The 17,598-nt window shown below is 38.5% G+C and overlaps 1 protein-coding gene across 16 annotated transcripts in view; it reads right to left on the bottom strand.

Moving 5' to 3' along the window:
- The window catches only part of ANKS1B (ankyrin repeat and sterile alpha motif domain containing 1B), a 450,932-nt gene that overhangs the window by 168,956 nt on the left and 264,378 nt on the right, over positions 1-17,598 (bottom strand). For all 16 annotated transcript variants that reach the window (XM_050896179.1, XM_050896188.1, XM_050896196.1 and 13 more), the window contains one exon: positions 4,369-4,467. In XM_050896179.1, the coding sequence (XP_050752136.1) occupies positions 4,369-4,467 (99 nt within the window). The remainder of the gene's footprint in view (positions 1-4,368; positions 4,468-17,598) is intronic.

Here is a 17,598-nt window from a genome sequence, read left to right as displayed (position 1 = left end):
CTACAAGATTCCCAAACTTGCTTTGTGCTGAGACCTCTCTGTGCAGGAAGGAACAAGCTGCATACTTTAAGAATAGCTCTGAAGCCAGGAGAAAGCTGCTTTCAGCTAACATCTTTCTTCCATCTGTCAAATGAGAGAATGTGTTCCCATTATGCGCTGGGAGAAGGAGCCATACACTGAGCATCCCACACATTAGAAAAGAAAAACAATCCTTCGTCTTATCTAAATTCTCAGATAAGCTAGGATAATTCTTATTTTCAAAAACATTTTAGCTTTTGAGGAACCCATTGAGAAGTCACTTGCACATAGGTTTTGGATGCCGAAATAACTTGGCAATGCTCCTTAGGTTTCCTATGTCACTTAAGTGTGGCTAAAATTTTACGTCATGTTTGCTACTATTTTGTTAGTCAATTAAGCATATCCTGCACACAATTGTTTTCTCAGTATTAATTTTTTTCTCAAGTCCTTGTACTTGCACCTTCAGTATCTTTTTAGACATTGTCTCTACCTCTCAACATGTCTGAACTTCCTTCTCCAAACATTTATTGATTTCATTCTTTTCACACAAAAAAAATCTTAAATGCAATATCAAACTCTGCTATGAAATTTGCTCTAAGACTGATGTCATGTATAAAATATTTCCATTTCAAGAATTAACTTTACAAATGATATTTCTACTGGAGTGTCTTAACCTTATCTAATAATAATAAGCCATAAAGTGGTCTAGTTAATATTAATGTGAAACTTGAATAACTTAAATTACATTAGTGTGAGATGAGAATTTGGGCTCCTAGCTCTAATCCAACAAAAATAAAGGGTATTTTGAAAAGCAGAACTCTAACTGAAAGATTTCAACTCAGCCTATCTCTTACAAATGTACCAGTTTACCCTCTTATGAAATGTTCTCCTCAAATACAGAATCATTAAGGAAAAATATTTTGAGAAATCTGGGTAAATGTACCTTTTTGTACTGGTTAAACACTGCATAAGTGTTGTGGTTTAACCCCAGCCAGCAGTCAAGCACCACACAGCTGCTCCCTCACTTCCCCCTCCCCGCCCTCGCTCCCAGTGGGATGGGGAGGAGAATCGGGAAAGAAGGTAGAACTCGTGGGTTGAGATAAGAACAGTTTAATAACTAAAGTAAAATAAAATACTAACAATAATAATAATGAAATATAATAATAATAATAATAACAATAATGAAAAGGAATATAATAAAAAAAAGAAGAGGGAACAAAAAAGAAAAAAAAAAAACCCAGTGATGCACAATGCAATTGCTCACCACCCACTGACTGATGCCCGAGCAGCGATCTGTCCCTCCCGACCAACTCCCCCCACTTTATATACTGGGCATGACGTTCCATGGTATGGAATACCCCTTTGGCTAGTTCAGGTCAGCTGCCCTGCCTATGCTCCCTCCCAGCTTCTTGCACATCTGCTTGCTGGCAGAGCATGGGAAACTGAAAAGTCCTTGGCTTAAGATAAGGGCTACTTAGCAACAACTAAAACATCAGAGTGTTATCGACATTATTCTCACACTAAATCCAAAACACAGCACTGTACCAGCTACTAAGAAGAGAGTTAACTCTGTCCCAGCCAAAACCAGGACAATAAGAAACCACAATGATTAATTCATCTATATTTGGACAGATATGTGGGCGTTTTTTCCTATTTAAAACTACTTCAAGCTCTAGAAAGTGGTTCCTAAACAGGCTACTGGTGTTTGAAATACAGAAATTCATCCCTCTTTAGGAAGCCAGCAATTATGAGTAAAAAAAGACAGTCTTTCTTTTCAGCCACTAAACGCCTGTTGCATTTTCAGGCTGCAGAGATGAATATTGATGAGAATAAGACAAAGAGCTTTAAAAAAAGAGTATTTTAAAACCTTGACAATAGATTTGTTGCTTGATTTTTACCCTCTGAGCTTATTCAATACTGCCTGAGTATATGGCTCTAAGGAAGTGTTGTTCCATAGATGTTTTTTAAAGCACTTAACTTCCACCTCAAAATCTGAGTTAGAAAGTATCACAAGACAGGAAACATTAATAGTAAAACTAAAAATAACATCATCAGCAATGTTATTAAGTACTAAAACACAAGGAGTTATCAAGTTTTAAATTAAATGAGGAACAGAAAAGAGGTACATGTTCAAAATAAACAAACTAAAAGAATTTTTATCTAATGAGATTCAAATTAGTGAGACTCCAATTATGGTTTGAGATCTTAAAATATTTAGATGGTATGCACTATTTTGAATGCATGATGACAGAGCTGAACTTACCAACAAACAAATAGATATACAGAAATATTTCACGGTTCCTTGCAGGATGTGAAAGCTTTTTAGATCTTCTGCAAGGTGTTGTGAATACAGCAAGGGTGGGTTACATTAGATAAAACTTACCATGATCCCAATTTTTGGGCCCCATAACTATTCAACAGCTGTGCCTTCAAAAGAACTTGTTTTTGAATAGGAAATTATGTATTTTTACTATGTAAGCTCTTTTGCGTTTCTGAGTCATTTAAGTAAAGAAATGTGATGCACAACTTCAGCTTTCGATTGCCTTTGTTTTGGTGTAACATTCTTGCATCAAAGACACATTAAAAACGTGGTCCTTAAGGACTGTGTTTTCTAGCTCAACAGGGAAGCTGCTAAAGACTACCTCACCATTATTCAGCCCATGCTTCAAGCCATTCTGTGTTACTTAATTATCTTCGGTTCAGAAGATGTTGATTCTTCCAAGTAACTTCATAACCACCTTGTTTTCAACTGGTTTCAAGAGTATCTCTAGATCTTGATTCTGTCCTCCTTCTTCACATTAAGCACATTTTAAAAAGACCTCAGTTGGAGTTTTATGACAGAATCTGGTCTCAGCATTAGCATACTCTCCAAAAGCAGACATTATTAACAATGTTTTCATAAACACCAGTTACTGAGTGCAGACAGCACTAAAATTATGATGTATTAACAATCCATTCATTAATTTTGAAAAATTTAAACAAGAATACAAGAAAGCTGATCTCTCTAAGAAGTATGAAAAACAGAAAAAATATTTCATCAGTTAAGAGCAGGGATTAAGATTACAAAATTTTGTTTGAATAATAACATTGCTGAAAAATTCATAAATGCATAGTTAAACCTTAAATATCCATTGTAATTCATCAAATGCTACTTTTATATACCCTACTACTTGTACCATTTATCTCACTTGTCTACCATGGTATGTGGAATATTATTGTCTTTAATAATCTTTGGTGTTTCAGTGCACAGGTTCATATTTTAGTAGATATAGATTGACTAACACATCCAGATACAGAAATTGTTTGCAACTTCTAATTTTTCCGATACCAAAGAAACCCTTGTTCTCTTTTACAAGTGATCCATTCAGTAAGCTTTGATGTATCAAAAAGCCTCTTCCAGAAATGTCAGCCTCATGCTCTAGACTGAGAAGTCCTTCAATAACTCTTCTCGTTCTCCAACATTATCACACTGCAAGCAGACTAATCTCTATTTACCTTAATTATTCTACACATGCTGCTCCCAGAACACTCCACGCACTTTACACGAGGTTTTATTCCTGCCCTAGTATCTTGCACTAAGTATCTGCATCACATGTGGCAGCCTTCTGAGCCCTACTGGTGTCTACTTCTCCTCATTCATTCTCCTTATACAGCTTTCCAAAATCAAATAGTAAGTTTTCATGCTAGGCCCACTATCTCTTTTGTTTGGAATGGTAGTAGAAGCCTCCACTGATATATTCTGATATGCAAAATATAAGAACAATCCCTTTCTATCACTGATTTTAAAATCTATAGTTTAAATCAGCTAGCACCAAAAATGATTGGAAAATGACCGCAAGTTATTCTGTCCACAGCTGAGAAGCAAAATTCATATACACGGTAGCAAATCAAATATGAAGCCTGCAGGAGTCTCTGCATCTTACATGAAAGGCAGGTATTAGGAAAACAATGTTTCATCCAAGGCTTTTAAGAATACTTATATAAGAGGCAAAGTATTTCCAGGCCAACTGCTATGTAAAGACAAATGTCTGGGATTCATTGACAGCCTTATTTACACATGTGTAACGACAGCCTATAAACAGATCGAAAAGCCCAAAATAATTAAAATAAATTCTAAACAGCCATCACTTCAAATTACAGATTTTACTCTCCTTTGCTTTGTTTGTCAATTACATCTATACAAAGTGAGTCCAATGCAGTGACATTACTTTATGCCACATTTGCATATGTAAAAAACATGTCTACACAAACAGTAGAGAGTTATGTTTATCTCCATTCAAAAAAGTGTTTTAAATAACGTGAAAGCTGTAGGTGTTAGTTCCCTTGCTTGGATAATAACAGAAACTATACCTTTGGGAGAAGCTGGATTGCTTGGAGTATTCTCTGTCTGTGTCCAGAGTTAAGGATTCCTATTTCCAAGAGATCCTGGTCTTCCATTACATTGCTTCCCTAAAAATGGAAAAAAAAGGTGGAATAAAAATGAAAAAATAAGAGGCCTTCAATAGCCTGAAACAAGCCCTTCTGTTGCGTTTAAAAGAGAACACTTTGCTTAACTTACAGTATCTGACAAGAATCATAAATTACTGATGATTGCATTCATTTTCATGATGACAACATATGGTGGAGGGTGCTTGAACTCATGGACAATTACTATACTGCTGGTAGCACTGCCGGTGGAGAAATTGCAGCTCTCACTCAAGCCACATACCAGGTGTGAACCTTCTTTCATTTGACTGGAACCAAGGACATGACTACAGAAATGTTCAGAAACTCTTCATTTTTCAATTCCCCTCCTACCTCACCCAGCTATACATGATGTTCATTTTTCTCCAGACTGGAAAATATTTAACACAGAATAAGATGAGCAGAGTGGATGAGGATTAAATTATTTAGTTCCTTGTTAGTAAACTGGTGAAGAAAGGGAGTGGTATCAACAAACGCCATACAGTCTCTATCCCCCTAAATTTCACTGTACCAGTGCAATCCTAACCTTACCTGTCACTGCTGTTATCTCCCTGCTTGCAGGCAGGTCAAATAATTCCTAACATGCAAAAAGCTGAAAAAGATCATCTGTTCAAACAATACACAAAATAATTGCCCACAAAAGTCCATAAAATAAGCCTCCACAATTCGAGCCTCTATTCTTAGGAGTTGCTAGCAGTAGGAGAGGACCTATAGCTACACAAACAGGATAATACGACTCCTAAGTTCAAGGAGTCTGACACCACCTAGATAGTAAGTTCAGCATTTGAAGGTTAAGGTACTTGATTAGCAGGCAGTGACTATTTGGAATCACAGGAGGCACAACAGTAGCTCAAAAAGGGAATTGCAGCCAAGGATCAAATCAAGATGGTTCAAAGTAGGCTGGCAATCTTGTATTCCCTTTTTAGACTACCTCATTTCAGACAAAAACTCAGCTTTTTAAAAATTTATTTTATTTTTAAAAAGCTTCTAACTATTACAGTTGCAAGCAAAACCTGCAAAAAACAGATGACCTGTCTTGAACTCTTGCCTCTGTTGGAGTCTCATGACACTAATTTGCTAGAAGCAAGAATTCTTATTATTCATACTCATTTAACATCATCATGAAATAGGCTTTATGTGAGCAAATCCATGAAAACTTCATCTCCACCTTTCCATTTGGCTTGCTGCTTCTGACTCAGTAGAGCTCTTAAGCAGCAGCAAAATGAAAAGCTAATAGGCGCATAACAGAACATGCTTAAATACTTTGCTGACTCAGGACTTAATAATGGATACGAATTCTTTCTGAATATCCAATCTCCTGTCCCACAGCAACATAGCTTTCTTTCAAAAAGCACACTGGAATATGCAATACTTCACCCTGTTCAGCTGCTAAATCTTCACTCTTTTCAGATGGACTGATTAGTTTACAGATGTACTCTTGAGGACTCTCAAGTGCTACTCTGCAGAGTATCCTGCAAAATCTAGGGGATGCCTTTTTAAGGCAATCATAGAAACTTTGCAAAGCTATTACATTTAAAATTATGTTTCACAGTAAGTGGTATGATTTAAGACTACAAGTCTGCAAATCATATCCTGAAAGAATTTGTGTGCAGCATTCAGAACAGGGGCAGGCAGAGACCTGCTCTAAAGGGAGAAGCAGTGCAATCATGCTGGTTTAAATAGATCACATGGTGTAAGAGTGCATGCAGCACAGGCTGTGCAAACAGTGATAGTGATGAGCTGGGGTTAATACCCCCTTCATCTCCCCGGTAAACACACACAAAATATAATTTCCCCTTTCTTCCTTTCTCCTTTAAATAACCTAAAAGAGGCTGTAAACTTAAAGGAAGAATTGGGGAAAAAAACATTCCATTTTGGGCTGGATTCTCCAGCTGCTGGAAATAGCTGGCATAAATGGATTTAAGGAAACTGAGCCAACTGAGGATCCAGTCCAAAACAAAGGCTATACATTTTCGTTCAGTTTAATAAATGCAGCTATTTCGTTTACAGCTATTGCTTTCACTTCATTTCACTGTTTTTCAGATTTCACCTTTCATTGCTGCATGATATTTACGCACAATCATAGTGTACTCATCACTGAGCTACTACACAGAGTTTACTGGTGTCACTAACCTTGGCATCCAGCTTCAAATATTGCAATGTTTAAAACCCTTAGGCACAGGAAAATCCTGTCTTTTTGCACATAGTTGCTGCATAGCAGAGAAAGCATTATTTTGTTATTCCTTTAGTATTGTTTTTTTCTTATCTATTAGTTCATATGTTTTGTTTCTTTGTAGTTGGTATTACATATTTTTTAAAGTATGTCAAGGTTACAAAATAAAATATTTAAAACTCAGGAAAGCCTGGAATTCATGTTGCCTCCTTGTCCCCAGTCTAAGAAGGCAACAACCTGGTCTTCCAATGTGCTCAGATTTTGGAGCTTTTGCTGTGTGTTACCATCAGTGTCAACAGTAGCAGACACTCATCTCTCCTGTAAAACAGACTTGACTGTCCCTGCCATGGAGCTAAACCAGCTCTTCGTCTTTGCACAAGAGCAAACCAGGAAACTTTAGATACTCAGTATAATCCACTACTGCTTAACATAGAGGAGTAAACTGACAGTAGTAGAAAGCTGCTGTCTGCTTTGCAGACATATCTGTGAAGAGAAATAAACAGTCCCCCGTATTCCTATCTCCCTGGTGTCTGGTCCCATTATCCCCTTAATCCCAGTCCCTGATTCTTTTTTTACCTGATTACTCTTCTTGTGCTCCTCCAGTCTCCTTCCATAGGCTGCTACATTGAGAGTGAGGAAAACCTAACTTCCTTCTGCAGCAGATCAGAGACGAGGCAAAATTCTCTCCCTGCTCTTAGCTGCCATGCACACATTTATTATAAGCTGGGCCAAATTTAACCTCAATTAACTTTACAGAGATGACATGGTAAATGTAATTAAAATGAATATGAATGCAAGAGTGTCTTTTCACATTATTTCAGCCTTAAAAATAGCTGAGCTATATTAGCTGAAACATTCACCAAAAAGAAATTATTCTAGCAGACACCTAGAGAATTTGAGTCCAAAGATTTAACTTTGATATGCTTACATACAAAACGGATTCTTATAACAGGAAATATGGGACAGCAATCTCTACTGAGGTTATTATGCTTTTGTTATGTAATAAAAACATAAGAGGCTTTGTGATATTGTAGTTTCTTAAGTCTATAGGAAAACTTAGTTGGAAGGAAAACTTACTTCTCGGAATTAAAGCAATAAGAATATATCAAAATTCCTTATACTAGGACAGATTCAGATCTCATTCACTTCAGCTTACACTGTTGAAATTCCTGTCTTGTTAATGCATAAGAGATAGTCTTACTTATGAATTAGAAAGATCCTGTTTCTGAAGTTCCAGTTAGGAAAAAGTGTAGCTGACCCCTCCCGGGATTTGTGGTTCTGCACAACTCTCAGGAATATAATCTTTTTCCCTGTAAGCACATACAGGAAGCCAATCTCCTGCGTAAGAAGGCAGTAGTTTCACAGAACAGTTGGGCTCAAGAAGGAAGGAAAAATGACTGTGCATGTGGGAGACTGGAGGCATATGAAAAACAACACAATTTAAAAAACCCAGAAATTTTGCCAAAATCTGAGATAGTTCCTATAAATAAGTTCAGAACAAAATACATAATGGTACACTATGAGATAAAGATTTTACTGGCATTTATTTGAGTTCTTCCATACAAAATCACCTCGCACTCTCCATCTGAAGTTAATACAGTCTTTCCCAAAAATGCTGGATTAGACCTTTATACCAGATTCCAAATGTATGTAAGTACAGATATATGTATATGGAATCTTCAGAAAACAATTTAATCTGGAATATGTCAGATTTATAGCAAAAAAATTACTCTATTGAAAATAGCCTGATTTTAATACATTAAACAGCTCAAAGAACTTCTAAAATCCAATCAAAGCAAAAGATTCATAAACTTGTAGACAACTTCATTTACTATCAAAAGAGAACAACTTTCAAGATTTAAAAAAAAAAAAAAAAGACCAATACTCATTCTACATCCTGCAGGAACAAAAGCACTTTGAAGCGTTGTCCCTGAAGACAATAAAATACGGTGATTAGAAGAACATATTAGGATGACAGACGTGACTGTATGTTTCTCATTGCCCCCTTTTTGTACCTATGTTTTTAATCTTCCTTCATGTATTTTCTGTGCTGGAGACCTATGGTGAAAAATGCCAATGTCTGGTTCTGTCACCTAAGTAAAATGATACAGAAGTTTTAAAAGAGCTGGCATATATATCACTAGACTTATCTGAAAACTCAACTGCTGAAGTTGGAAGAGACGGGTTGTGGGGAACAAACCACCTGCATATGCTTTTTGGTCTTATTATTGTTCTTCACCTTGGCTGATAGATTGAAAACCTGATAAAGGTTGGAGAGAGGTTTCATAGATTTTCATTGCAAAGTTCTGGGAAAAAAAACTCAATGGGGAGGTAAATGCATATGCATCATGTTATGTAAATGGAGTAAAAACTGACTGAAAAAAAGAGAAAGAAGAAATTAATTTTTCATTTAAGGATTTTTCCTGCCTTACAAAAGAAAAGATCGTTATGTAAGAAATAGAAGATTTGGGAGAGTTCTGGCTATAGGCTGGCAATGCCAACTAAATCAGCTTTTTCTGTGCTCAGCTATGTCAGCTAGAGGAAGAAAAGTAGTAAATCTGGTGCCTAAAGCTGTGTAAGAGCTGCTACTCACCAGGTTGAGTTGAATTCATTTGCTGTGCAGCCATTATTGAGACCAAGTTCACCTGGAGATGCCAAGTGCTACTGGAGATAGCAACAACTTCTGGTAACTTTTTTATGCTTCTGGTGTATTGGAAATTGGTTTGCCCAAGAACAGGGTTGGTGTGGGTAAGGGAAGGATGATTTCTGAGGTGAGTACAGTGTTGATGGGGCAGCACTGGTGCTTGCATCACTCTCGTTGCATGGGGAGCGCTTTACGCTCTCCTTGGTCCTCTCCCAGCCACCCATGTAGTAATTTGCTGCACCATCACATAATGAGGTCAGTAGGGACTCAGAAGAGCTGGTACAAGCAGCACCTAACACATAGCGATGGGTAAGATCATGGTGTATGCTGACAAGGCCTGGTGGGTGTGCAAAGTGCCTTGCCAATATCTCTACCAATGTGTATTGCACTTACTCTCACCCTGGCTGACTGAGACTTGACACTGCAGGAGCACAGCTGGGGGGATCTGAATGGAGTTGGGGCAACAGGCCTCATGCTTGGGCTTACAGGGCTGCTGGAAATATGACCTGGCACAGAAAGGAAAAAAGAGAATATGGGAGGTGGTACACTTAGCTGGAGTATCCGAGAGCACCATCGTTCCTGCCACTCAGACAAGAGAAGTGGGAGCAGGGCAGTAGCAGATGGGAACGTTCTTCCATTATACATGCTTGGAGACTGATGTCAGAGATTGAAAACTGAGACCAACAGCACCAAAGAGCTCTATTCTTTCTTACCCCTTCAACCCCAAATGCATAACTGAGAAGGAAGGGAGCAGGCATCTGGTACCAGTGGAAACAAGGACTATTATGAAGCACATCCTCAACAGCTCACTTAAAACAGCCCCCTCCTCAGTCTGAACTGCTTTGCTTCTCACCCACCTAATCCTAATATCCTTCCAAACTGCATCCCCTTGACATAGTTGACATCTAAACTGTCCTCTGGGTGGGAACAAATTAGAGACAGCTCACAATGTGGTTAAGGACACATTGAATAACCAGGACTTTTCTTTTTCACTGTCTAAATCATATGCCAGGTTTATAAATTTTCACCACAACATAGCTTTTCCACAAGGTAAAAGAGTTTATTTCTTAGAGACTTGCAAGAAATGACTAGAGAAATGTAGCTTTCAATAATGAACACTGCCTCTTATTAGTGCAAAAATTTCAGGCAATGTGTCACATGTTTCATTTCCAAACAAGAACTGGCAAACAACCAGAATTTAGCAAGATTCAGTATGAGTGAAAAGGTTGCCTCTCACTAGTATTGCCACTGTTAACATGAAAACAAGATCTGTAAGAATGATTATTGAGTGAAACGCCTAACTTGTACTTTCAGGTCAGAAAGATTTATCAGATTCCTGGAGATACTGCAGAAATTGTTATTTCACCTACAAACCTGACAAGACTATGTTAGAAAAATCCCCTGCAGAAGCATGAAATTTTGCCTTTGGGGGAAAGAGATTGATTATAAAACATGTTAGGAAGAAAGGACCAAGCATGTTGCAAAATAATCATTTGATAACATTCTTCCAAAATTATTTTGCTTTTAAACTACTGATACTGATACTCATTCTCAATCCTCACCTTGCTGTATTGTCAGTCTTTACATTTATTACTTTCTTAGCAATTAAAAACTCCACAAAAACAAAGAGAAAACTGGAAGAAAGTTTTCCATGTTACTGTCGTTTCGTCAGGAAGTAATAATAAACTACTATCGAAATGTTAACTAAAAAAGGCCATTTCACTCATAGGTAAGAGTGGGGCAATAGCAATTCAGAGCCCTAATTTGCAAACTATGCACAACGATAGAAGATGATGTAAGTCGGGTCAGTTTAAAAAGGAGTCCCAACAGACTAGAGTCCCACTCCACCTAAGTTTTAAAGATCTCTCTCTGGTTCACATTCAGCTCTTCCAGAAGTGAACCTGAAGTAACCAGTGCCATCAAAAGCTTTTCAAATATTGATATTCAAATGAGCATATAGTCACAGACCTTTCACACAACAGTAATAGTTAATTAAAGTATAGTGATAATTAAACAATACTGATAGCTGGGACAAGGACCCTTGTAGGAAGAATTTCTGCTATTTTAATCCCCTCTTCCTTGTAGTACTGATTCATTACAACCAACACAATTGTCACATGCAAATTAGCTGCACAGATAAGGTGGCAATTGAAAAAATTACCTCTGATGTTGCACTTGGCCCACTTAATTACTAACGTTGTTGACCCAACTGTCTGCCTATTTAGTCATAACAATTCAATAAAATAATTATTAATACTTACCTAAATTACATCTTAATGTCTTGAATGTATATTGTGAAGATAATTTCACTTCATTTGAGTAATGAAAATTCCAGAGAGTCTATATTGTACCATTATTCAGATTACTTGAGATAAATGCTAGTTAGCTTAGATGCTAAATTTCTCAAAGGACCCACTTTAAAATCAATATTACTGTGAGCTAATTAACAGACTTCTAAATTCTCAGAAAAATATTCCTTTCTCCAATAAGTGTGTAAGTTTGGGGAGTGCAGGAAGGGGCAAACATGATATTTTCAGCCATAACAAAAATGCTGAATACCCACTCTGCATGTAACATGGAGTTAACCTTGGAGCTAACAAACACTGGCGTTTTTGTAATAAATGTAAAAACTCTGTTCACCTCCCAGAATGTCTCACAGAAGTATTTCCTTCTGCACATTTTTATCAACACTAGTCATATAGTTTAAAAAGTGAGCCACCCAAATCAGCGCGGAGAGCACAAAATGCAGAGTCAAAGACTTTGACTGTAAAATTCTGGGCAGGATCCATGTGTTAAAAATAGGTTATTCACAGAAAGGGTCTGTGAAATAGCAGCAAGGAAAACACATGCTCAAGAAAATACTTCAGCCTTCACAAACTTATGCCCTAAAGTTACGACTGAGGTCTTGGAAGTGGTTGTTCATCTCCTGCCTGCAGCTGAACCCCGCTCACACTGGCAGCTTTACCTTTGTGCTGCCCGGTGTTCAAGCTCTCCGTTCTGAGCAGACAGAGCAGCTTGGAAACAACGTCAGACCTTCGAGTGAGTCTCGAAAGTAGGCCCTCCTCTTAGATGCCATCAGAGCTTCATCTGGTAGGAAGTCTCAGAGCATGCCCAAAGCAGAAACACAGAGGCACGGCGTGAATTGGCAGCTGCTCTCTCTTAAAAATGTGATGGAAGGAGGAAGAATGGCTTTATCTTTCTTTCTCATAGCACAGCCCAGCCATTAGAGGATTCATGCAGAAGGTGGGAGATCAGATTCACATGTCTTTCTCATACTCAAATTTCCTAAGAAGAGAGCAAGCTATGCAACAACTGATAGGAAAAGGCACTCTGGGATTGAGGAAGAATCGTTCACTGGTCCTGCTGAAACTAAATTGCTGTGAAGTTTAGTCAGTAGGCCAGAAAGGAATATTATCCTTTAAACCAGTGACAGCTGGCTGTGGTAAATCAATCTTCTTGTGCTGTTGCTAGAAATGTTTCTGGTTTACATCCAGTGACTGCCAAATATAAAAAGCAGAGAAAAATCTAAAAATTCAAGACTTTCTATTTCTTTCAATCAAGTATCCTAACTTCTGAGCTACAGACTCATGCTTCTGGTGCATACTGTAATTTGAAAGAAAACAGAGAGCCAGCTGTCCTCATCCAAAGGGACAACTTGGATGTCAAGATCCTGGGAGCAGCATGGGAAATCCAGCCTCCAAATGGTGTCTAATGCAGGGCTGCAAAGGGAGGCAAAACTTTCAAATATAACTCCTGCTTTGGAGCATCTTACTGGCTTCCTTTGCTTAGCATTGCAAACCCCTTTCTTAATTGCCTTTCTCTTCCTATTAAGTTATGCAGGGTCTTATGTGCCTAATTCAATTGTAGGCATCCCACTCCCAGAGACAGGAACTGTAGAGTCAAGCGTGGCGATGCTCACCATTGCTGCAGCTAACTGCATTTTAATATGGTCTTGGAGGCCTCACCTGGCTGTTTGGAGTCCACTCTGTGTACTGCAAAATGAAGGCACTGCCTAACTTTGAGGTGCCCAAATCATTTTCAGGACCTGGCTGCTAGTAATTGGAGGCTGTTAGGTCAACTGAACTTGCCGTTTTGTTTAATATTACTAAATATAATAAAATATGAAGCCGCTCCCAAAAATGAGAAATACTGGAAAATGAATGGTGTTTTCTATGCGTCACTGATTCGCTACGTTTAAATGCGTTTCACGTTCCACCATGCTGCTTTTGATCTGTAGTGGTGAAGCAAGGGTAAAAGGTAAGAGAGCTTGTAAGCTAATAAGGAACAGGATTATACTTTCTCTAGGTGAAAATTAAAAGGGTGCAGGTAAAATACGCAGTCAGGCTTGCCTGCTAAATACAGTCGTGATGTTGAGACCCATTTTAACATACTCCTACAGATTTTGTTTGCTAAGGCAGGCACAACGAATAGCAGGATTGACTAAGGTATTGTTGTCTCCCACTGCACACAGATGAGATTTCTGTTACATGTAATTTTTCTTATACAGACTGTTGTGATTTATTTCCACAGTTTGTACAGAGATATTACTAGCCAGGTCCCTGAAGCCCAAGAGGTAAGCAGAGATGGCCTCCATTTTCTTCAAACTCTTTCTAAAAATAAGAGAACATTTGATTAAGGGTTGACAATTTTCTTTCCTTCCTTTGCTTGTTCTTGTAATTCATTTCGCATGGGAAGTGGGCTGTGTTTTTCTTATCCCTTCCAATTCAGCAGCCGGGCGGCTGGCTTTGCAGGCCCACTCCCGTCACCACGGCAACCAGCAGATCACTGTGATGTGATCCCATGCGCTTTATGTCACTACACGGTGCTATTGTTCTCCAGTAACGACGTGGGAGATGTTTCCCTGTTCTCATAAAGGAGGACTAATTATCATTCCACTGGTCATCCCGCATGTCATGCGTGGACTACAGCTTCATATTAGGATGCATTTCACTTGTAATGACTTCAAGAATGATTGGTTTGCACCATGACACCTATGTTCAGCACCAAGCAGACACTGCTCCTCAGAAACATGCTAGAGAATCTGAATCGAGGCTGTAGTTCTCAAGAATCATCAGTATGACCATAGTAGGTGAGATCAAAGGTCTCTCTAACTCATTGGTTCAGTGTCTCTGCTAGTAGCCAAAACTGCCCAGAAAAGCAAAATACATAAATAATTTGTCTTATATTATTTTTTTCACTCTCATCTTTGGGCTAATTTAAAGTTAAGCATATGGGCATTTAGCTACACTAGAGACTGAGTATTGGATATATAGCAGGCAGAATACCTGATTTTGCTAAATACAAATCCACCATAGATTTCAACGGATACGTAAGACTCAGCTGCTCTTTAGCATTTGGAGGAAGCTGATTCACCATCCCTTTTCCAGGGATGCAGCAAATCATCCCTGCACTGCAAAGCTTATTTCTTTTTATGTGTTGCAGAGATGGCAGAAGCCCTGGACTAGCCTTCTTACAAATTAACTGTGGGATGATATATTACACAAGAATCAAAATAAGAGCAGTTCCTTCAAAACTGTGTTATGATGACAGGCCTAAACTTGTAGAGTACATTGAAGAAAGGATACTTAGAATCATAGAATCAGAATCACAGAATGGTTTGGGTCAGAAGGGATCTTCAAAGATCATCTAGTCCCACCTCCCTGCCATAGGCAGGGACATCTTTCATGTTGCTCAAAACCCTATCCTACCTGATCTTGAACACTTCCAGGGATGGGGCATCCACAACTTCTTTGGGCAACCTGTTCCAGTGTGCCACCACCCTCATCGTAAAAAAAGTTCTTCCTTATGTCCAATCTGAATCTACCCTCTTTCAGTTTAAAACCATTGCCCCTTGTCCTGTCACTACAGGCCTTGGTAAAAAGTCTCTCTCTGTCCTTCCTATAATCCCCCTTTATATATTGGAAGGCCAGAACAAGGTCTCCTTGCAGCCTTCTCTTCTCAAGCTTGAACAACCCCAACTCTCTCAGCCTTTTCTCCTAGGAGAGGTGTTCCATCCCTCTGATCATTTTTGTGGCCCTCCTCTGGACCTGCTCTAACAAGTCCATGTCTTCCTCGTGCTGGCGACCCCAAAGCTGTATGTAGTACTCCAGGTGGGGTCTCACCAGAGTGGAGTGGAAGGGAAGAATCACCTCCTTCGACCTGCTGGCCATGCTTCTTTTGATGCAGCGCAGGGTACGATTGGCTTTCTGGGCTGCAAGCACACATTGCTGGCTCATATCCAATTTTTCATCCACCTCTTAATCAATTCCTCCCCCAGTCTGTACTGATATTGGGGATGGCCCTGACCCATGTGGAGGACCTTGCACTTGGCCTTGTTGAACTGCATGAGGTTCACACGGGCCAACTTCTCAAGCCTGTCAAGGTCCCCCTGGATGGCATCCCTTCTATGCATAAAGGGGATATTTCACTCTCTGTCCTTTACTGATCCCTAAAACACTTGAACAAGTATGACTGGACAACGAGTCCAAAGAATGAGGGAAAGACATTCCATTTATGCTAACTTTATCTAAAAATTAAAGGTTCCATTTTGGAAAACGACTGGGTAGCCACTGATACATAAGAAGTGCACTCCGGAGTGATTAATTGATCACTGCATTTCTTAATATTTCTTTGTCAACCCATGACAACATATTGTTAATATTAAACAGTAGCATTTCATGTAGCATGGTCTAGCTATGTCACCAATAATACAGCAACTGTCACCCAGAACCTATAAAAAAACCTGTGTAGCTATTGACTGGATCTCATATAAAATATTAACTACCACAGGCATCAAAACAGTTTGCCCACAATTTTTAAGTATCTTGCCATTGAACAATAATATTTGTAATTCTGAATTGTAAAAATAAACAAACACATTCAATAAATAAACACATGCAAAATCAGATTTCTGGCTGTGTGAGCCAGATAGTAAACTGTCTACTTGCTGTTCTCTTCTTCCCTTCATATCTGTTTCTTCTCCCTGTGCAACTTATTCCCAATCCACACATTGTATTCAGATATAGTTCTAATACTGTGACCTTTTTTTCTCTTCACATTCTTTGTTTTATTTACACATTTTTCACTCTTTTGCAAATACTCTTGTATTGTTTATCTCAGATACAACATAAAAGCAGTAATTAGACTGCCATAGTTGTGTTTTCTACCCATGACTGAGTAGTTAGAACTTACAAATACTCACACAACATGATATTTTTATATGAATCCATAAATTATCTGCATATATAATGGCAGGCATAATCTTTTCTTACCAGTGAATATAAGAAAACAATCCATACATATGAAGAAGTCTGTTCTCAGAAATTGAACTATGTAACTTGTCTCCAGCCAAAGCAAGTACTAGCTGTGAAACTTAAAGTCACATATTGGTCTCATACAGACAGTCCCAGCATCTTGATATAGCCCTTTGAACTATCCCTCCTGCCTAGCAAATAATATTTGGTTTCAAGAATCTTCTATATAAAGGCAAACTTGTTCTGTTTTTTGTCTGAGGGGCTGATTATTCTTCCCATACTGCATTTCCTTAAAAATCTGAATTAACATGTTCAAAATTAATGAGAGGACAGCTTGATATATTCTTAGGGTAGTATTACCTGTATGTAGACTGATCCAGTCCCAAAACACAATGGAAGGATTCTGCAGTGTTGCTACGCAGCTGGTTTTCCAAGTACTCATGTTGGGATACCTACTGTCAGAGTCCAGTAATCTGACACTCTAGTACTTCATTTCCCTCAGTCATAACGAAACCTTCATGCAAGTAAGTCCACCTCATCTGGCACTCTTCTTCCTGGTGCTACTGTGATAAGAGTTTCCACCAATCCCTTTCCTATACAAGGATACTGCATTCGGCAACTAACATTTCGGGAGTCTTTGGGGCCTCCCCCTATCCAACGTCAAGCAGTTCTTTTACTGAAGCTTTGCAGATTTCTTTGTGAGCAAGCTTCTTCTAATTTAACTTTTCTTTGCAATAAAAAACCCACTCCTAACGGTCCTGGTGAACACTTGTGAGTCTCACTGGTCCATTCTGCCTCTAATATCGGGTCCAAAACGGACCAGCGCTACCAACAAATCGGATAATAAAACTGTATGCTCGTGATCTAGTGACACAAGATTGTGGGACACTGTAACTTCACTTGATATAATTTCTAGATTTCAGTATACCTTCTTAAAAGGAAAAGTTACTGCAATGAAAAAAACAGACAAAATAAGAGCTGCTGATCCCCACTACATATTAAAGGAATGTTGCAAAGTCACAAAGCTACAAAATACCAGAATGAAG

Source organism: Gymnogyps californianus, chromosome 1 (assembly GCF_018139145.2).
Source record: "Gymnogyps californianus isolate 813 chromosome 1, ASM1813914v2, whole genome shotgun sequence".
NCBI classification, from domain to species: domain Eukaryota; kingdom Metazoa; phylum Chordata; class Aves; order Accipitriformes; family Cathartidae; genus Gymnogyps; species Gymnogyps californianus.
Note: the sequence above shows the minus strand (reverse complement) of the source record. Positions and strands in the feature narration are given on the sequence as shown.